A 22389-nucleotide genomic window follows, 5' to 3' on the forward strand; every position below is an offset into this window, starting at 1 on the left:
TTAGAATTTTTGGGCATTTCTAGGATTTTATGATGTTTCAAGGATTTTGAAACATTTCTTAAGAGTTTTTGGTTTCTAGGATTGTAGGACATTTCTAGGATGTTAAGACGTTACTTGAATTTTAGCACATTCCTTTTTTTGGATTTTAGGACGTTTCTAGGACTTTAAGACATCTCTAGAATTTTTGGACATTTGTATGATTTTAGGACATTTCTAGATGTTTCTCGGATTTTAGCACATTTCTTAGATTTTCAGACATTTCTTAGATTTTAGCGTGTTTCTAGGAATTTAGGACAGTTCAAGGATTTTAGCAAATTTCAATGATTTTGGGATGTTTCTAGGATGTTTTGAATGTTTCCAGAATTTTAAGACATTTTTTTTCCATTATAGGATAGTTTGATCATTTTAGGACGTTTTTAGGATTTGAGACATTAAGGGCTTAGCTAGGTGCTCTACTGAAATATACTGTATATATTTTTTTAACAAATAAGCTCTATTTTGATGCTGTCTTATTCAATCTGGCACCTTATGTATACTAAAAGTCCCCAAACAATTCTTGAAATGGCAGTGGTTGACATTAGAAAATGGTTGGGGGGGGGCATATTTGGCCTGTGGGCAGTAAGTTGAATACCTCCACTGTAGTTCCTTCAAGTTTGCCTGATAAAATGCCTTTTTTTTTCTGTCACGAGCTCTGATTGTCATTTTTGTGGGTAACCATAATATAACTGCTGAACATTTCCTTTCATTTCCTCTGTACACAGGAGTTTCCAATGTTCATGGTGGACTCTGCCGGCTTCAGATTCCCTACTTCTGCATGACAGATTCAAAGAAAACTGTAAAGCATATAATCTTGTGTTGTTATTTCTAAAAGTATCTCATTGAGATTACTCTGTGTCAGAGCTGTATTAACCTCTTCCACTCTGTGTGTCCCTACCCCATGTTCTTTTTTTTAAGCTGGGACAAAAGGCATTTAGGGGAAGACAGTAGGTCAACAGTATATGCCTATAAAAGTTGTATACATCGTCTGAAAGCTGCTGAAGATTAATTTGAGATGAAGCTTAGCACAGTGTTTTAAGTTTTTCTAGTCAGAAATTTGAAATGAATTGTGTTTTGGTTAGGCATCTATTCAAACTTTGAACATTTAGAGTCTATAGGGACTAAGAACAAAATGATGGAAGTATGTGATGGCCATTCTCATGCTCATGTATGTCTCTTAAGTTGTAGCAATTTTTGGGTTGATCCAATTTGTTACACAGATTTGGTGCTAAATTTAAGCATTTATACCATCGAAGAATTGATTAAAAAAACATTAAAATAAGGTAAAAAATCCCACCAAAATAACACATTAAGACACCGTGACCATGATATGGCTTAAAAGACTTTTGACATTTGGAGATTTCTGTAGGAATTGTATTTTTCGGAAATTGGATGGGGAGTACTTCTGTTCTGAAAACTGCAGAGAAAACTTTCTTATTGGCAATATACCTGTGAAGGCCAAACGTTCTCTGAATGCCAGAGGTCTCTAGTTTGTGGCTGTTCATGCAAAAACCTGAATGATTTTTGTCTGAAACTTCATGGGACTAGCATTTAAGTGGATATGTCTGTACAGGGGAGATACCTACATAATATATTTTCATTCAGATATCTTGAGGTAAGAGGTCAAGGGACCCAACAATTCCCACTGCTGCTGCTTCACATCAAAATCTTACAAAAGGCAAAAAAGCTTTGGTGTGATGCAATTATAGGAAATGCAAGCATTTGGGGAGGTTACAGCAATCACGTATGCTTTCACATTTTTTGTGCATCAGTTTTACTCCTACTGACTTTAATGTGCTCTGCTGTTGTGTGAAAAATTACTCACACAGGTTTGTTTGGCTGCACTGTAACAGTTGTACCAGTTGCTTAAGACTGAATAAAAACACACAAAAACACACAAACACAAAAAGTTGTGATTAAGTAGCACTCTTAAAAGAGAACAACCTAGCCAGTGGCCCTCAGATAATGTGACTTTGAGACACCTGGTCTATACAGTTTGTTTATGTCTTATCTCTATCTAAAAAAATAAAAAAATCTGCATACAGATTCTGTCGGCAATGGGACAGAATTTTGGTCTTGGACATGTTCTGGTGTAGTCTGTTTGTGTTCTGACTAGTAGTGACCGAGCTGTTTTTGGCCTACTTGGCCTGTTTTTGATGGAATAGTACAGAATAATATACTGTAAAATCTTATAAATTGATCTTAATACATTGGAAACGTCCCTGGAAACTAGATTCTGAATCTCAATGGGAGTAACCCAATTGCATTGAAAAAAGGAAGTAAAGAATAATCTTAATTTATGTTTACTTTATATCTAATTATTACTTTTATTTAAAATGTAGCTGTATTTACTTAATTGTATGAAGCTATAACTTAAAAATGACAAGTGAAATTACCTTGTTCTTTCTAAGTGTCAGCAACATAAGTAAACCAAGTCTGACTTAACAAAGAGGATTTTTCCAATGATGAAGTTAAGAGATCTGCGAGTTCTATTATTTACCATGTTAAAGAAAATATTGATGATGATAATGATTGACTGCTTTGCATCCAGTAGAAGAAATATATAGCATAGCAAACTTGATTTATTGAAGTTGCTTAAACTTAGAAATTAATTTATTAAAATTGGCATTTTTAAGTTGCAACAACTTCACAGAATTAACTGAATATAACTTCATTTTAAGTAAACTTAACAATTAGATATGAAGTAAATATAAATCGAGCCTAATTGTTATATTTCCTTACATGTTTTAAGGCAATCAGGTTCCTGCATTTTTTTAAAGGAACAATCATCTTGTCAGATTTTACAGTGTAGGGAACAAGTAAAATATGATTTTTTAAAAAAAATATGGATGCATAGAATCCAAGAGGTGTGGCCGGAAAGGAGTGATTATAAGAGAAAAGGGAAGCGAGAGTGAGATAGTTGTTGTAATTGAACTTTCTCCGAGCTTTATTGACAGCTCCGTCCACAAAATGCAGGACTCGCCAGCATGAGACGTTGTGGCTCTCTTGTCCTTGTTGGTCTCCTTTGGTGCACAAACAACAGCCGGGCAAGTTCAGTAAATAAGCAGCCATGTGCACAGTCCAACTTTAAATGAAAGCCGCAGCACTTTGGTTGGTAGCTTTACGCCAATCATCTATGGTTTCTGCCTCTTCTTTGTAGTTCCTGCTGAGGTCTGCACACAGTCAGCAGAGTTGAAAATATCAGGGCTCATTTTTCTGTCTTCTGAAGAAGCTATACGCTGCCATTCAGTCTTAGGAGAAATAACTTCCAGAGAGACAGATAACCAATCACATTAAACAGGAAGCCTTTGTTTGGCTTGTTCTAAGTTTCATTTTAGACTGTCCTATTGGAATAGTTTGATGTCAGTATGTACTGGTGGGTACACAATGATAAACTGTCCTTCTCTCCAGTCAGCCAACAAGTTTGAAATGGCAAGATAGTTTAGCAGTACCATCCAAAATGACCAGTGTGACTGTAAGTTTGTTTAAAGATCTACTTTGTTAGCTTGGGGTCAGACTTGGTTGAAAGAAACCATCATTCAGTTTTGGTAAGTGATGGGGCACAAATTGCTGTCTCCATTGTCAAAGTGAGACATCCAAACATTGAACCTTCTGTTTGAGGGTTTTGCTGTGATGTGACGTCATACTTTCACCTTTTCTTCTCAGAAAAGACGGCCATTATTTGCATGAACAAAAGAAGTCGGGAAAAGTAAGCACAGAGGGCCAGACAGATGCCTGTTTACTGCTATTTCAAAGCTGCAGATTTGATGCATTGTCATTTTAGCTATTGTTTGCCAGGTGCATCTCTCTCCTTACATGCATTTAAGGAATGATTGATCAAATAATAGGAGGAGAAATGACATCAGAGGTTGATTGTGTATTCATCTGGTTTTATTGACATCATGCAATTTGACAGTTAGGTGAGGAAAAAAACTCTAAAAACCAGGTGCACTAATAAGACTAAGGTTGTGATTGGTAACGAGACATGACTTGTTCTACAGTGTTATCCCATGTCTTTCTCATCTCCCATTAAATTTTTTTGTCTCCTGTTGCATTAATAAAAGAAGTATTCATAAAAATTTTACTAGAATTAAATGAGCAATAAATATGTTATGTATCGCATAGAATTTACCCATTGCCAAAGTAAACATTGAGTAAAGATGACTACCAGCATGGTGGCGGTGTAAAAATGTTCTGACAGGTTTGATATTATGCCAAACACCAAACTTGACTGGTATATCGATTTTTTTCACTCCGTGTCCCATAGACACAGCATCCACTCTTGAGTGCAACTTAATGATACTGTGTCCCAACAAAAGGTGGATGTGCCTACCTTTTTGAGTTACAGTGGTGCTCTTTGTCCTTACTGAATCTTTAAAATATTCACTTCTGTTATGTTGTGTAAATAAACCACAAAATTATGTCAGAGAAAAAGGAGAAAATATATCTATATTTTTACATTTCTTTCAGCACTTTCATAATGTCATTTTCTAATTGTTTTTGTTGGTTTTTTACTTTCTTTTTTCCCTTTTTTTGCTTAATATAGTGCAATTTTCTTATATGTTTTTACTAATTTGTTGTTGATGTTCGGACCATTTCTTGAGAAGCTGCTTATCATCCTCCCCTTTTTTGGGGGGGTTAATTTGGCAAAACATGTCATCAGGACAAATTCAGGTTCAGCCAGTTTGCATATTGAACTTGTATAACAGACCAGAACAGCAATACACTAAACTGACCCAGTTGTGATCACTATATTATCAGTTCCTTTTTGAAAATGAGTGAAATCAAACATTCCAATTTTAAATGAGCAGATAAGCACAGTCCTGAAGTTAACCATGTAATGAGATGCTGCCTTCAAGAAAGAGCTAAAAGAAGTTGCAACTGCACATTTATTATGAACTCAAAAATGCCCAAACGTTTAGGCATTTACACACACAACGAGTATAACTGACATACAGAGAGAAACTGGAAATCTCTATCAAGAAATGAGGCCATGAAAATATGACCTCCATATCTTGTTTACAGAAAACAACTCAAAAAGACTAAATATCCCAGTTATTATTGGAGCAGGCGGAGGCAGTGGTAAATGTGCTGTAGCTCTAAATGACGCCATTAACTCTGAGAAAGCAACAGGATACCAAACAAATCCATAAAAAAAACTCTGCTTTCCAGAAGCTCCTTAAGTGTAAATAATACCCATTCCCCAGCTGAACTAAAGATCACATATACACAGTTTACACACACACACACACACACACACACACACTTGGAGGCAGGTTACCTGGGAGGCCCCGGAACAGGTGTCCCTCTTCCACGGGCAGCTGACTTGCCCCTCACCGATGGCACCTTGGCATCCTCCGAGCCGCCGTTCAGGTATGTGAGTTCCTGCAGCTGGGCCTGTCTGATCTCATCATTGTAATCCTGCACACAGAGAGGCAACGTGTTCACACACACACACACACACAAAAAACACAGCAATAGACTCGCTTTCAATTACACTGTATTAAATTTCGTCCTTTATCTCCAGGGCTGCAGCCCCGGGAATATCTAATTAATGTACTTTACAGTACTGCCGTGACCGCTGTTCCTGAGGCAGCAAAACATTTCAGATCCCCCGTTGATAAATCCACGGCACCCCATTTGCCTTTATCTTCTCACACAGTTGTTTTTGCCACAAATTTAAAACACATAATTAACATGGAAATAGGTCTTTAATCATGAAACGGCCGATATGATTGTCATGTGTCCTCCGTATCAATGAATATGTTTCGGGAGGGAGAGGCAACGCGGAGGAGGGTTGGGGGAGGGGTCTGCTGATAATTTATGGAGAGATGTAAATCATCATAGCTCTGAGCATTGGAGAGATCATCCATAATGAATGGAGGAAGAGTAAATAAGCTCCATGCTGCATGCTGCTGCCAGGGAGAGGTTGGCCCGCGCAGAGATCTCCTCCTGCGCTCTTTTATTCCTGTTATACCCACGACTTCCCACTCAGGATCACACACATACAATCAGATGCTCCCCACACACACACTCAGACCGCCCTGACAGAACTACAGTGCAAGAGACAGACAAAGGGCCTCATGCAGCAAAATTCTCTTTCTCTTACATTATCTCTCTTAAGTTTTTTTGTAAAAGAAAATATAATGGAAGTCAACTCCGGATGCACCAAACACTCGTAACGATCCAAACCCGGGTGTGCTGAATGATGAATCCTATTTGATCATAAGTCACCTATTAGCACGAGTAACGGCCCCTAAACCCTATATAGCGACAGATTTCGTGCAGTGTGCAAAGATTGGCACATGAACAAGCCTGGAGAGATGGCACCAAAAAAAGGCTACAAGAAAAGGTTCTGCCAAGTGAAACTAATGTATGCCCACTGTTAAATAAATTCAAATAAAGTGAATGGGATTTTCAGGAAAAATAATGAAGTATTAAAAGTAAAACAACACATGCAAAAAGGTACAGATAAATGTAATCAATCAAAACAATTAAAAAGCAGCAATTCCTCCTATGTACAGTTTATATGTGAGAAACTGGAACCATGATTTTTTTTTTTTTTTTCATAAAAAGGACTTACACGATAAAAGAAAAAGTTGCCAATTAATTTTCTAATTAATCTACTAATTCTTTCAGCTGCACTTGTATATTTTCATCTTTTTGTGGTTTGTGAGGAAAAATATTAATTTGTAAAGTAGTTATCTAATACTAGTATTGGGGTAAAAAGTACAATATTTCCCTTTGATGTGTAGTGGAGTAGAAGTAGAAAGTGGTATGCGATTAAAATATTCAAGTAAATGTACATGTATTGTACATGCCAGCTCTGGTCAGCGGGGGAACACACAGTAACTGAAATTACAGTTATTGGGATCAGTCTACCAAGTATAGTAGTATTTCTTTAGCCCTTAAATTTAATAATCCAGACTTTATTATTACTCTTAAACATTATCTAAATTTGATGAAATGATATTCATTCAATTTTTTAAATGTTCCTCAAATATAAAACTTATTTGTCCTTGTGTTGGACAACAATTTGTGTGACTGTGAAACAAGATGTTTTTCTCATATCTTGGTGAGAGTGTGCTGGACTACTCGTAAAATGTTCTCTGACCTAAGAGAAAAGTAAAAAAAAGAAAACATAGGTGAATCCCCAACATCAATGGGTACTAAGAAAATAAGAACAAATCCTGGATATGAGCAAAATTTTGAGACAATTTGTTTGTATATTGTTTCTTGCATGAGGCCCAAAGAGTGCTAGGAATATCTGCAGTTTCTCACTCACTTTATTCCGGACAGGCTGGAAATGAGTCGACCCGGGCTCAAAGAGAAAGAAAGTGTGTGTATGTGCACAAAGAAGGGAACATACTGGTATGAGAAACTTCTTGATCTCCTCCAGAGCGTGACCCATCCTGGCATAAGCCTCAGCTGGCGGGGCGAACACCTCGATAAGGACATGCAGGTCTTCGTTCAGGTGGTGGTATTTGGCCTCGCCGCTCTGCCGTAGCTCTTCCTCCTGATGGGACAAAAAAAAAATTGGTATCATATATCTGTCTGGGGAAAGAGCCGGAGTTAGCTGTCACAGTCAGCAACATTTATCTTATATATTTTCTGTATTTCAGCTGGATTTACTGCAGGGAGTTTTTCCATAACCGTTGCATAATGAGGTTTGATGCGTCTGTGCGGGAGAGTTCCAAAAAGACAGACAGAAAATATTTATGTGGGTTCTTGTAAACGTGTATGTCTGCGAACAGGCAATCTTACAATCCTCTCCTTCGCTGCTGTCACAGTTAAGCGATTGCTTTTGTCCTCACACAGCTGCCTGTCCTCATAACAAATGTACAGATGGAGTACGTGCTCACATGCACTTGATCATAATATCAACTCTGCTTCTGCATTTTATCTCATCTGTGCGATCACTGAGGCTCTGCTAAAATGAATTCAGCAAGTTTGGGAGGCAAGAATATACTTGATAGTGTGAAATACTTATGTAAATGAAAAAGGTAACCATTTGACAAAATTTTTAATGTGGATGGAGTAGTTTAGACCAATGGTTCTAAAACATGTATCCCCATAAAAATAGGGAATAGTTTATTCTCACTATTAAATTCACTACAGAAGTGTGTTGAGGATTCTCTCAACTGTGACTGACAGCTATAGAATTTTGGTCTTAATAGATTAACAATAGATCTGTTAAAAATCAGTTGAGTAACTTAATTCTTTTAGAAACAGTGTAACCACTGGGTTAGACTAGTTGTTCTCAAATTTCTTTTTGTTTTCAGGGCCCCAAGTGAGTTCCAGCCCTATTTAACTCATTATATAAATCACTATAGAAGTGAGCCCAAAGAGTCATAATGATGACTATTTTGATCTTAGATTTCACAGTTATCTCCTCAACTATAATCGATAACTATAGTACTCTGGCATCACTATAAATCTGAATATTTTCTTTTATTTTGGATTTTCTTACTCCCGTATGACTGTAAACTGAATATCTTTGGGCTGTGGACAAAATAAGACATTTGAAGATGTTATAAACAAAACAACTAATCAATTTATTGAGAAAATAATTATTTAACAATGAAAATAATCACTGGTTGAAGCTGTAGATGGAGGTCCCTAAGGGGAAATCTTATCAAATGGGGGGTCCATAACCTAATGCTTTGGGGGTCCTCTTTACCAAAAAGCTTGAGAACCAGTGGGCAATAGTCCAATTTTTTACTGTTAACTCATTTTAGAAGTTAGTCAAAAGAGTATTCTCATTATTGGTTTCACTTCTTCTGAGGTTATCTTCTTGGTCTTATCTAACAACCAAAATATTTCCAGATGGAGTTCCCTGAAGCAAAATCTTATCAAATGGGGGTCCTTGACCTAATGTGTTTTAATTTAGGGGTCCTTGACATGAAAAAAAGGTCGAGAACCACTGGTTTAGACTACTGGCAAAATGACTATTCATATTTAATCATCTACAACAGTCAACAGTGTTCCTTATCAACAGAAAGTACAAAAAAAGAATATTGAAGTACTGGACAGCCTATACTATACTGACAGGAATGTTGGGAAGTATAACCACAGCAATCAACACTGCACCGAAGAGACTAATTAAAAGTAAGAATCTAAAGGATTATTAACTTAAAAAGGATACTAATCTTGAAAATAACACTGTGAAATGGTACTCATGCACCCTGCCTCCTACAAACATGTATATGCTACTAATTTCCTTTTCCCAAGAAACATAATTTGGTACAGATGCCCATGTGCTTCAAGGATTGACCCTTCTGACCTGTCCTATTGCCAAAACGTTCTCTTCATCAGTGTAATATCTCTTTATCTGCAACATGGATTAACACAGATTTTGGTACAGTCATTCATATTCTTCAGAAGATGAATTGTAATGCCTTCAGGGATCACTGTAGTTTTTTGCTGAAGATTGACTGTTGAATGGATTACCATGCAATTTGGTGTAAACAATGATCCCATAAATTTGTATGTAGCAGCATCACTGGTCAGATTCTGTCAAATACTTTCATCAAACCACAAGGGGATGTGCTGGAAAAAGTTAGGGGATCAGCAGAGTTGGTAAGGTACTTCCTCTGGGGACTACCCTTGACTGTTAACCATTTTATGACAACCCAACAAACAGTTCTAGAGATATTTCAGTCAACCAAAGCGGGGAACTGACTAACCAATTGTGGAGCTATGGCTTGGCAGAAAATGTAATTTGGAAAGACAGCACTCCATGTAATGCAATTGCAATGTAATTGGTAGTCCAGATCAGCTATATATGAGTTTTACAGCTGATGTGAGGTTAGTTTTTGTATTTTAAAATACTGTCTCCATTAATATATCAATCCATCTATTTGATGTCGATTGCACAGTGTTAATATGCTTGTCAGGCCAGACATGTTTTGGCTGATACTGTCAATAAAATCTGCTCAAAACATCTGCAACTTTAAATTTACAGTTCACATCATGCCTTTCGTTTTATGCATTGCACTCAGCAGCAACACAAACTCAGTAGTATCTCACTGCGAGAGAAGTTTTTAAGTGGCTGACTTCATATTTGCTGGAGTTCCAACATCAATCCAACCCCAGTGTTTGGGAGTGTTCGAGGGTTACTATAAATGTAACTAATGACTTTCTTAAATAAGTAAATAAATAAGTAAATAACGTAAATAACACAATTACAATGTATTTATTTTAACTGGGCTTATTCGTTGTCACTTTTGTCTTAATCATGGCAGCCAAATGCAATCTATTTCCCAAACCTTTGGGAAGAGAATGTGGAAGGTGGACCATTACACACAATATTTTTTGTACATTATTAATGTGCTTTCCACAGAATTAGAGTGTATGTGTGCCAGTTACTGATGTCAGAGGGGAGGGCGAAAGCAAACTTTTTTTCTTCTTCTTCCAAATGTTAGTGTTCCTTTTTATCATTCTGTGCCCTCTCGTAAATTTGGAGGTTTTTGCAGAAATGTGAACACAGCACAGGCATAGCTCTTTTGAGTTCTTTTTTTTCCCCCTTAGCATCAGTTTGTGACTTATGGGGTGGATAATTGATCTTAACATTCCTTCAGAGGTATTCATTTCAACAGCGGTCCTAATGAACAGTACAACTACAAAATAGAACATCAATTTGAAGCAGCAGATGTGTTAATTGTGGCAGGCTGCCACAAATAAACAAATGTAGCGGAAGCCCTGTACCAATAACGTAATATTACTTGGAACGGTGAGAGGGCACACAAATTGTACAAGGGTGACCCACCCAACCTTACAGCAGCGCAATGAATGGCGTGAATCAATCAATTAATCGGCATCAGACTGTCACTTTACACAGCAGCTGACAGTTCAAGCTTGCATTCATGAAAGTATCAGTAAAGTAAAGGTCATTTTTTTCTCTTCTTGTGGTCAAGAACAAAAATATGCCTACAGTGGTCAGTCGCCGCTTATGTGCAGGACTTGATTTACTGTTTGGGTTGAGGGATAAACCTCAGTGTGCTTACATTTTTGTAAATAACTGTTATCGATGTTATTTCACTATCAGGCCCATCTTGATAAGAAAATCACTGTCAAACATCTGAAAAAGAGTTATTATTTCATTTTACTGTGCCAAAAGTTTAAAAACAGACTTGTGGTGCTTAATTTGAAGGCCTGTCAAGACTACAATAAATAGGCCTATCAAAACATATCAAATGTGTTTTAATGTCATGCTACTTAATTGTCATCATAGTAATTATGGGTACAGTAAATGATAAAATTTGGCAGTTTTCTTGTCCCACTCAGCGCCACTCCACACTTAAACAAATAAAGATATGAGTGCATTAACATGAGAGTTTATGCAGATATTTTCAAGTAACCAAAAGTTACTTACTTACTTTAACTAATTACTTTTATATGCATTAAATAGTAAAGTAATTTAGTAACTTTTGAGAGAAGTAACTATAACAAATTACAAATTTTTTGGAAACTTGCACAACACTAGCCACCACTGAGGCCGTTAACATGTAGAAAGTTAAAGATTTTAGCTTTGGCCCTTTGAAACCTGCAGCAACATCAATTTTTTTGTGCTGATTTCAGATGCTTTTCACAAGTATTTAAACCTCTGAACCCTGAGCAAACTGCTGTGGCTTCTTTCCAAAACATTGTAGAAGGCAGTGAACCATTTGATAAAAAATGTTCCACAAATTTCAAGAAATTTGCAGATTTAGAAAATGACTCCAAAAAGCTTGAGAAAAATTTCTAGGGGAAAAATGGAAGGGAGCTAAGGGAAAACAATACTTATAATGATCATAATTAAAAATGTAAAATTAAGTCATATATTTTTTTTAAATTTTAATATTTCAGGTCATTTCTCCTTTCGCTGCCCATTGTTTTCTGCCCATGGTTTTAATGACGCCAATTTTGCTCAGGTTTCAAATTGCTAAACAGGTGAGGTTATATGCTTAAAAAACATGTGTTTGCTCTTTAGTTACTGTATACCTGAAACCCTGAAAGTTGAGCAGATGTTTCTTGCTCCTCTCCACTTATGTCTGCAGAAGCACACTACATTTAGACTGCAACAGCAAAATATACCATGTAAACAGCGAGGGGTTGCACGGGCCATTCAGGCCTGACAGAAGCAGGCCAGTATAATGTTATTGATGGCGAGAAATAGGACAGCAAAAACCCCCAAATGTCTCCCGCCACATTACACAAAGGAAACAACAGGTTTGGCGTCCCAGTTTCTCCTTTTCCAACAAAAAAAAAAAGAAAAAGAAAGAAAAAAAGTCTTCTCCGGGGCCTTTCCAATGGTGGCAACTTCCTCTTTCCCTTTTCCCTCTCCAGCAGCATGCAAGCCAGTGTCTCTGATGTCACCTAATTATAAATAACCTTCTTTTAAGAGTGCCTGTGGTATGTTAATGATATGTTAATTTCCTCCATAAATCTGCGCTTTACGAGCAGAGGGCCCCTTTGCGCATAGCACCAGCGCTGACGGAGCTGCCGGTGTCGAGCAGGGAGCGAAAGCAGGGTGTTAGAAAGAGACAACTGCTTGCAGATCGGTCTCTCCTTTTTTCCTTTCATGTGTTCCTTCGTATATTTGCATAAAAGAAAAGATATGAAAAACAATCATCATCGTGTGCTCCAGCTATCATCTGGCAAAAAACTGACGCCAGTCTTATGTTAGCACATCTCATCTAGGGACTTCTTTATTTGTTATTTCAGTCCATCGGTCTATTCAACAGATTTTCAGTGTTTAGTATGAAACCAGCCGTGTGTGTGACCACATCATTTGTATATGTTATTGTAGATATAATAGTAGTTTTCATACATGCGGACCCCTCCCCTAGCTCTGATAAGACGCATCAGCTATCCAGCAGAGTCCCATAGCAGCTAAGGAGCCCATGGCGGGAGATTACAGCTGTCTGTTTTTTCATATCTACTGGCAACATCTTCTAAATTTTTTTTTCCTGTAAATCTGCTTATGAAAAGCTGTTCACCCTGGAAACAGGAGGCCACAGCGCTCTGGACGCAGGAGCTCCCGCAGACGAGGCTTACACATAAGGAACAATGTCCCGCTCGTAATATTCACTTTGAAATAAAATTAAGGACAGACACTGGATGAAGTGCAAAGCTCTTTCAGCCTTGTTTATCTACATTTCTGACAAATATATTCTGAAGAAATCTTTAAATTTGCAGTCATTACTTGTACAAAATACTGACTAACACCAATTTATATCTCCAATCTCTTTAGCTCAATAATTCCATCCTTAGTTGCCTTAGATCTACTAACCAATCGTTCATTCAACAGCCATATAAAGTGCAAAGCACATCAAGACATTGAAGCCTACATTCAGGGGTAAAAGTACATTGAAATGTTTGCTGCCACTACTACTATGCAATATTGTTCTCCTCCTTGTTCCAGTGAACCAGGACTTAAAAAGAATTCAGGCAGATATTTTGGTCTCCAGTAATGTGTTGGCAATTTTAATTTTTTTTTTTTTTTTTTTAATCTTGTGTTGCGGGATGAATAATTGATTTGTTGATGCAGTAAGAGCAGATCAGATTGATGTATGAGAGGAGCACCTGCTAAAGAGGTGAGTGAGTGTTATTTAAGACATCATATATTGTCGGTCCTGGAAAAGGGATCCCTCATCATCCTCTGCAGCTCTTCCCGAGGTTTCTTCAATCTTTTTCCCCCCGTTTCAGGGGTTCTTTTTGGGGAGTTTTTCCTTAGGAGATGTGAGGGTCTAAGGGATGTTGTATGCTGTAAAGCCCTCTGAGGCAAACTGTGTTTTGTGATAATGGGCTTTATGAATAAAACTGACTAGACTTGACTTTACTTGAAAGCATCATTTAGACCCAATAGAATGAAGTTTCACTTTCACTGGGCATTCTGCTGCTCCATCTGTGCCCAGAGTGCACTCTACGCTCCAAGAGTGTGGTGCAAATAAAATGATTTATATATTCCAATAAAACTCCTAAATAACAGTACAGCTCCAAAAATATAAAATCAATACATGGCTGCAAATATTTTAATCATGGCAGGCTGCCACAAATAAATTAATTTGTCGGAATCCTGTGTGTCACTTTAATATCTACAGTATTAAGACATACAATTGCGTCAATGAGTGATCTGTAGATCAGTCAAATCCAATCAGATTGATGGATAAGAGGAGGGGCTGCTGTAGAGGTGAGTGAAAACAAACTTTTTAAAAGTGCAATAAACCTTTAAGTTTCACTTTCACTGCTGCTTCGTCTGTGCCCAGAGTTCACTCCGAGCCCAGAGATAGTGGTGCAATGAATAACCGAACAGTATATACTATATTACAATATTCCTAATGGCCCAGCTCCAAAACAGAAAATCAATAAATCAGCAAATGTTGTAACTGGGGTGGGCCAAAAATATAAATGAATGTGCGGGAAAGCGTGCTTTTAGAGGAGACGGGAAAGAAATTTCCAGAAGACAAAAAAATAAAATAAAATAAAGGGTTTCCCCACCAGAATACATGAGTTTGCAAAAGGTGAGGGGACAGAGCTAAAAGGGATTGAGACACTGACTATGACAAAAGAATAAAAAAAAAATTTAAAAAAACAAATTGACTTAATAAGCCCAGTAATAAGCTGGTAAGTACAATGAAATGTCTAACTTGTTGCAAACTATTGTCCCACTGAACTTCATCTCCCATGAGTCATATTCTTGTTAATGTGATTTGAGTAATATCATCCCTACATCTTCACATCATAACGGACTTACAAATTATTTGCAAGCACGAACACGGACTAGGTTCATTTTTTACTGTAGGACAGTTCTCACACAGACAGTGCAGTCCTCGCAGACAATGGAGGTATTTCTCGGCAGCAGCTCACAATTAAACCCGACACAGGACTTAGGAAAAGTGAAACAAAGTGATTGTTTTGTCTATCAGGAAAATTAAAGTGGGAGTACAAGTCCCAGGGAGGAAAATGGATGAGTTAATCACGGCGCTAACGAGAAGGGGGCGCGGGAACACGGATGCCTTTACATCATCCTGCTCTGACAGCGACAGGACAACCGAGGTGCCATAGCCAGGCAGGGAGACTGTGACTCCGACAGCTTGGTGCCTTTCAACCTCTCTGCACTCACATTCTTGTCAACACAAGATCAAGGTCTCGCAGCAGCAAATATTTGAGCAATTATCCCAGCCCTTTGCTGTGTCTCCGCCATATGTAAGAGCTTAAAAGGGAATGTACAGTTTTATCCTCCAACAAAGCCATTATACTGTAGTCTTCTGAGGAGCAAGACAATAATTACACTTCCATTTAATGTCTTATGCTGGGTGAAAACTGTACATTATTTCCTTTCCTGTCAGTCAGACGTAACCCTAGAGTACAGTATAGAATTGAACAATGAATCCATTTCAAACTGACATCAGGATGTAATAGTAGACAATTTTCAAATCACAGAGGCTGCAATTGTTTTAAATGCTACATGATCTAAGCAACAAGAGGTTTGGAAACACCTGATGCCATGGGCTTCACTTGCACACATACTGCCCCGACGAGATAGAGAAAAGTGCTACCATGTAAAAATGCCCAAAGGCGAGGTTTAATTTGATTTTGTTTCAGTTTTAAATTAATAAGCATTTCAGTTCATTAAGTCATTACTACTTTGAAATCTAAAAAAATGGCTTCATTTCTTTCCAAAACAATGGAAAGCAATGTACAACTAAACAAGAAATGACCCAAAGATTTGCAAGAAATGAGATAGAAAAAAAGGAACAAAAAATTCAAGAAATAAGTGAAAAAATACAAAATTATAAATATAAGGGACAATAATAATATATTTTTTTTTCTGTAACACAGTTTTTCTTGATATTTTCCACAAATTATTTAATAATGTTTTTTTTTATTTCTTTATTTTTATTATTTATTTATGTTTTTTTCAAACTGGAGAACATTTCATACCAATTTGCTGATTGCCTTATTTCCCATGTTGAAAGACATCAAACCAATTTGCTCATGTTTGGAAGGTTAAAATACTTGTGAAAGGCGTTTGAACACAGCTGAAGAAAACTGATGTGATGACAATCCAGGATTCAAGGGGGTTAAAAGGTGATTAAAAAGGTCATAAGTGGTGTTAACAAGGTAAAAAAAAAAGTTTATAAAAATTTGTCTAAAGGGTAAAAGGTACTACTACTAATGTTAAGCTTAAAACATCTATTGCCTTTTATGTAAGGTCTCCACTTTGTGCAAGGTATAACAGGTACACAGTTTAAGTCCAGGGCATTTTGGGAAATGTGATGTTGTGTAGTGATGTCAGGGGGCAGTGGCATCGAGAGCCAGAGTAACATGGCTGCAGACAATGAACATACAACTCCAGAGGGATGATATTATACACGTTCCTTAAAGTGCACATGATAATTGTCTTTTATTTGTTATATGGGTATTGGTGGAGCACTATTGGTTATTCTATTTATTTTTAGCACATTTCGGTTGTGCTTATGTGTGTTGGACTGCTTGTCAGCAGACACTAGCCTGAGAGACTTTCAGGTGTGAGTGGAAAATCTTTTTTAACTGTTACATTCTTTATTTTGTTGTAATTTTCACTGTGTCTGGAGGAATAAAGCAAGAGAGCAAACATATATCTTAAAAAGTTGTCAGTGCGAAGCATGGTTGTTAATTCTTTGGACGGTCGTAGCTACAGGTAGTGTTATGTGTGCGTAGCGAGTGTGTAGGTTAAGCAAAAGAGAGAGAGAGAGAGAGAGTGACAGTGGATGTGCATAGTGTTGGCAATTGGAGTAGAGAACAAATTAGCAGTTAAGTTGTCAAGTGGTTGTAAATGCACAGTGAAGGAAGCTGTTAGGCCATGAATAAACACTGCAGCTCCTAAAGACCAAGTACAGTTCTTGTGTCTTGCTTCCCAACTGCTGGAACATGGTGGCAATATGTTTACAACAAGGCTTTGAAATTTATAAATATTCTAAGGGTGGCAGAGCCATAATCAGTGTTCACTGTAGTTTTTGTGCTTTTGATGGAACTGACTGGAAATCAGTACGAGGTTATGTAAAAGGATAGTTTGGAATTTTTTGGACCGGGTTTGTATAGTTGATTTATCCCTAGTCAGTGTATTACATACAGCAGATGTCAGTCGGCACAACCCCAGTTTGGAGAAGCAGGTTGAAGCTACGCAATGCACTGCTGTGGATGGATTCAGCAGCAAAACATCAATTATCCACCTAACAAAGCCACACACACAAAAAAAAGTTGAATTGTCTGCTATATTTAGAATATTTTCACTGCTTTACCTTACCCTCAGAAAGTGATTTCTGATGGGAAACTGAAGATGTTACATCATTCTCTTCAAAGCCAGACTCCATTGAGAAAAAATATTCAATTAACAATGAAAAAGAGAGAAATGACTGCTTGCTCTTAGGCTGTGATCAAACGTAGGTCAAAAACTTGTGTCGGGTGCTAATGGAAAATGGGAACCAACAGGACAAAGTGAAAGAAAATCCAGGCACTAGAAAAACGAGGAGGAATTACATTAAAAAAACTTTTTTAGAGCAGCTAAACCATCAAAAAAGCCAACACGTTTCAACCGCTACCAGTCTACCAGTCAGGAGGTGCTGGTCTGCAGCTGCCTCAAACAGTTTTGTTTGTGTAATTGTGTGACTTGCGCACTTAGACCGTTACAGATTTTTATGTTTTGCTGCTGCCTCATTCCACAGCAGTACATTGCTCTGTACTGTGTTGGCACTCCTGCTGTTTCTGCAAAGTGGGTGCTGACACACATCTATTGTGAGTAATACAATGACTATGAATAAGAATTTCATACAACTTCACTTCAAAAACATCTGGACAATCTCTTTAATATAGCAACAAACCACTATTTGCTTTGCAAATAATGGGGTGACAGCATTTTTCTTTTCTTCAGATCTTATTTACACTTTGAAATCTGAGCAAATAGGTTAAATTTTCAGCAAAACGTGGAAAAGAAAATTACCGGAAAATAAGCCAAAAAAAAAGAAAGAAAGGAAACAACAAATCGCTTGAAAAAAGTGCTAATAATAATAATAATTTGTGGGACACTGCTTGCCAAGTTGTTGCTTACTGCCTTTTCCCTGGTGTTTTTGAAAAAAAAAGAAAGAAAAAAAGAGACCAATTTGCTCAGGATTTAAAGGGTTAATATTAATTCCAATTTCATACTTTTTTTTATACTTAATTGCTTGTGATTATTGAATATTAATGGGGAACTTTGAAAAAAAATGAGTACTAAATCGTAATCTTAAAATGGGTCTGAGATTATTTTCCCATATTACTCAGCCCTATTTTATATCTCATCATTATAAAAAGAAACATGTCCTTGAGGGCGACAGTGCCTCACTTGGTGCCTCAGTGAAGAAAAGAAGAGCTTTGTTTCCTCTTGAAAAACGCCGACCCCTCTGCTTGCTCTGCAGTGGCACTGCTCCATGACCTACACGAGGAATTTCAAGCATCGAAAGCTCTGATGACACATGCTGCGCAGCTGAAAACAGCAGTAAGCAACCAGCCGAAGATAAAGTAGTAGTTTTGTGAGTGAAGGTGTATCCCTCTTCCTCCCTCCTCAAAAAAAAAAAAAAAAAAAAAAAAAAAAAGAGGAAGCAGCGCTGCACGGAGCGTCCCCGACAGAAAGCTGTCAGTCATAAATCCCGCAGCGGGTTTGTGCAGACAGGTAAGGGCTGCTGAGGTCAGCACATCTCCATGACAGATCTTTTCTTCAGGTACTCGAGAGGACTCGACCATCAGAGACTATTGATCACGGTAATCAAAAAGAATGTGCTGTATGATGGCGAGAATCACCGGCACCAACAAATCACCCCTGACAAACAGGGTGAGAGGAAAGATGCAGACAAGCCAAGTGAAGTGGATTTATTCTCTGTTAACCAGGCGGGTCTACAATCAATCCTGACGCTAAGGAGACATTTCTATCCTCTCTTTATGTACTGACATGATCATGGTTGATTCGAGTTGTTAATCTGGACTGTTTGAAATTCAGCCTATTCATAAATCCCTCCCTTTTAAACCACGAAGTTTCCATTTATGTCGAAACCATTATAAAGCATTTCTGTCATCCTGCGACAGAGCTTAAAACAAAACCATAAATATAGATAGTGTTATCCTGTCTGCAGTTGATGTGACTGTGTGTTTTGTTTACTATAAGATAGCGGCTTTGAAAGATGTCAGGCGTGTTTGGTGGTCCCCGAGATCATTCACATTTCCATACACTTTTGAAATTTGTTTTCAAGATGAGGCTGTTTTTCAAAACCGTACGTGACCCATGAGCTGTCAATCAAATGTAGTTTGAGGTTCCTGCGGTGATCCGCTCACATCTGATTTGAAATGAGATAAACATACAGCTAAGGCTCAAGTAAAGAGGGAAAATAAATCTAAATATGGACATTTGTTTTGCTCCATATGATGATATTTTTAAATGTAAGTTCAAGCTTAAAAGGTTTTCAAACAGTTGGCTTTCTGAATTATCGAACATGTTAAGTAAAATCAGGGGTGTGATTTAGGAGGGGCAAACAGGGGACATGTTCCCTGCCCTCTTTCAAAAAGCAGTATTGGACCACTCCTCTTTTCGGAGTAATTAAATGTTACATTTTTTTTTTTTAAAAGCAATTCATTTTATATTGTGTGTGCTCTCTCCACCTTAGGCTTTCCACACAGGCACGTGAAAGGGCAGAGAGGTCCCAGAGCAGAGCCATACAGCAACAGAAGCTACAGAATGATTGGAGGGAATGAAAATAAAAATAACAAAGAATACCTAAAAGGAATTCAAAAATCTGCATAAAATCTTTAAAGTGGTGTCACTATCCATCACAGTGAGCTTGGTGTGTCTAGTTTAAACATTGTAAGAGGAGATGTGTTTCACAATCTTAAACTCCAGTGGGTGAGGTTAATTGTTGTCGTTTTTTTTTTTTTTTTTATAAAATGAAGCACCCTACTTGAGCAGTGCTCCAATTTCATTGCATTTTCAATTCAATGACAAAGAAAGGCATTCTGATTCTGATATACGTATATCCAAAAGTCTAAGATTTTGTTTTTCATATCAACATAAAAAAAATGTATTTTACACATTTTGCTTTATTACACCACATTTATTCTTTATATGCAAAATGTTTTTAATCAGTGAGACGGCCTGAACTCTGCTAACATAGCATCCATCAAGTATTAACTTAAATCACAGTAACTTTCTTTTAAAAAGCCTCTAGGCTCTATAATTACTATAATAAATACATATTTTGATATATTGCTTTAAGGGCAGATACCAGGGCACTATTAGTGTATCTGAACAAAATTCAAGCAATAGGTGAACATGAGTACATGAGATTAAATAGGTATTCCCACCATCCCTAGAGTGGTTTTGCTTTACATTTATCTGCATAAAGAGTGAGTTGATATATCAATCATTTTTATCTTCTTTGCTGTGTAATTTATTTCTTTTTTTAATTTATTTATTTTGACCGTCTATTTCAAAAAGGGGACATATTAAAGTTATGAAAAAAAATGAAATAAAAGAATGTGGTCGGCATATTTTCTCTGCCTCAGGTTGCGGTATGTGAAAAAATGAAGTCCTTTGAAGGATGTGTACCTGTATTGACTGTGTATCTCCACCTTTGAACAAAAAAGTCCATCCTGACTGCAGTAAAAACTAGCTGCAGCTTGGCATAAATATTAAAAATGAGATTGTTTTTAGAAAAGTAAATTTAATAATCAAATAATGTTCATGTTTTTTTTTGTATTTCATGTTAGAGATGGAAAAACTATTTGATTATTTAATTCAGCAATTGGCAGAAAATGCATCAACAAATTTGATGATTGAATAATAATAATTCAAGCAATTTTTAGTTCTTGTTTGACAAAATGAGACATTTGAAGACATAAACTTGGGCTTAAGGAATTAGAGATGTTTTTTTTTCTACAAGCTGAAGTAGACAAACCTAATTCAATCCAACCTAATTTTCACAGTTCAACTATAATGAAGAAGCTCATGTCTACAGTCTGCTGTGTCTTAAAAGGTTTTTTTGTTAATCTGAAAAGTTTAAAATTTTGGAACAAGAGTACAAAGTCCCTTGCATGTTTTAGTATTAGCTTGTCAGAAAATCCTAATTAGAGCTGGATTTTCACTGGACCTTGTACATTAAAATTTCTCTTTCTTAACTTTAAAGGTAGGTCCAACCAACCTTCACTTCAAACTGTGTGAGGGATTTACTGCAGCAGATCAAGATAAAATGTTTTTGAGGTAAAAGAGTGAGAAGAGCAAGGAGAGCAAGACAAAAAAAAGAAATAAAAAACTGGAGTGTTACCTTTTCTTTGTCTCTCATGGATCCTTTTCCGAGAATTGACATCTTTGTGAGAGTGTCCTCCTGTAGTCTCTTTAACGAGTTCCCGCGTGGCCCGAGGAGTTTGCCGACAAAGTTAAACTGAAAAAGAGAGTGAGAGTACGGATCAATCAGAATCTGTGTTTGAGATAAAGAGCAAAGACATTTTTTATGCTTAACCAGCGACTGAAGCTAATAAAAACTTATCAGCAGTTTTTTTTCTTGTCCGTGTCTTGATAGTATCAGTATGGAAGCATTTCTCATCCCAGGTTCACCCTGTCACCTTTTCATGGCTTATGGTCTTATGTTGCATAAAGATGCTCTGCAATTAGCTCTTTGTTTGAAAATCTTACCTTTATATTTGTATTAAATTAACAACTAGCCTCTGTACTGCGGCAGGTTTGGTTACAGAAGTAGGGAGGAGCATGACAGTGACAGGGCTAACTGTTAGCATAACATGGCTAACATTACCTAACAGTTAGCCCTGTCACCTTTTCATGGGTTATGGTTTTATATTGCATGAAGATGCTCTGCGATTAGCTCTTTGTCCTAAAATCGTATCTTAACAATTGTATCACATTAACAAGAACGTACAACAGCTAGTCTGGTTACAGAGGTCTGGAAGAGCATGATAGTGACAGGGCTAACTGTTAGCATAGCATGGCTAACATTATCTAACGGTTAGCCCTGTCACCTTTTCATGGCTTATGGTTTTATGTTGCATGAAGATGCTCTGCAATTAGTTTTTGTCTGAAAATCTTAACATTTGTACAAAATCAACAAGTGGTTACATAAGTGGGGAGGCGTGTGACAGTGGCAGGGCTAACTGTTAGCATCACATGGCTAACATTACCTAATAAAAGGGTTTCACAATAGAAGTCAAGCTGTTTTGGGGTCTGTGTGAGTTAGTTGGGGCCATTTAACTGCTCTGTGTTGGATGTTAGCCGCTGCTGCTGTGTTAGCATGCGCTAACTGAGAGTGTGAACTGAGAGTTTGTATCCTTCGGTGCGGTGTCTCACCAGTCTAA

General features: G+C 37.2%; 1 protein-coding gene across 1 annotated transcript in view; it reads right to left on the reverse strand.

Moving 5' to 3' along the window:
* The window catches only part of khdrbs3 (KH domain containing, RNA binding, signal transduction associated 3), a 134282-nt gene that overhangs the window by 42435 nt on the left and 69458 nt on the right, over positions 1-22389 (reverse strand). Inside the window, exons 3-5 of the mRNA XM_042507091.1 lie at positions 21348-21464; positions 7406-7552; positions 5318-5457 (exon numbers count right to left, since the gene is read on the reverse strand). Coding sequence (XP_042363025.1) covers positions 5318-5457; positions 7406-7552; positions 21348-21464 — 404 coding nt within the window. The remainder of the gene's footprint in view (positions 1-5317; positions 5458-7405; positions 7553-21347; positions 21465-22389) is intronic.

This window comes from Plectropomus leopardus, chromosome 18 (genome assembly GCF_008729295.1).
Source record: "Plectropomus leopardus isolate mb chromosome 18, YSFRI_Pleo_2.0, whole genome shotgun sequence".
Taxonomy (NCBI): domain Eukaryota; kingdom Metazoa; phylum Chordata; class Actinopteri; order Perciformes; family Serranidae; genus Plectropomus; species Plectropomus leopardus.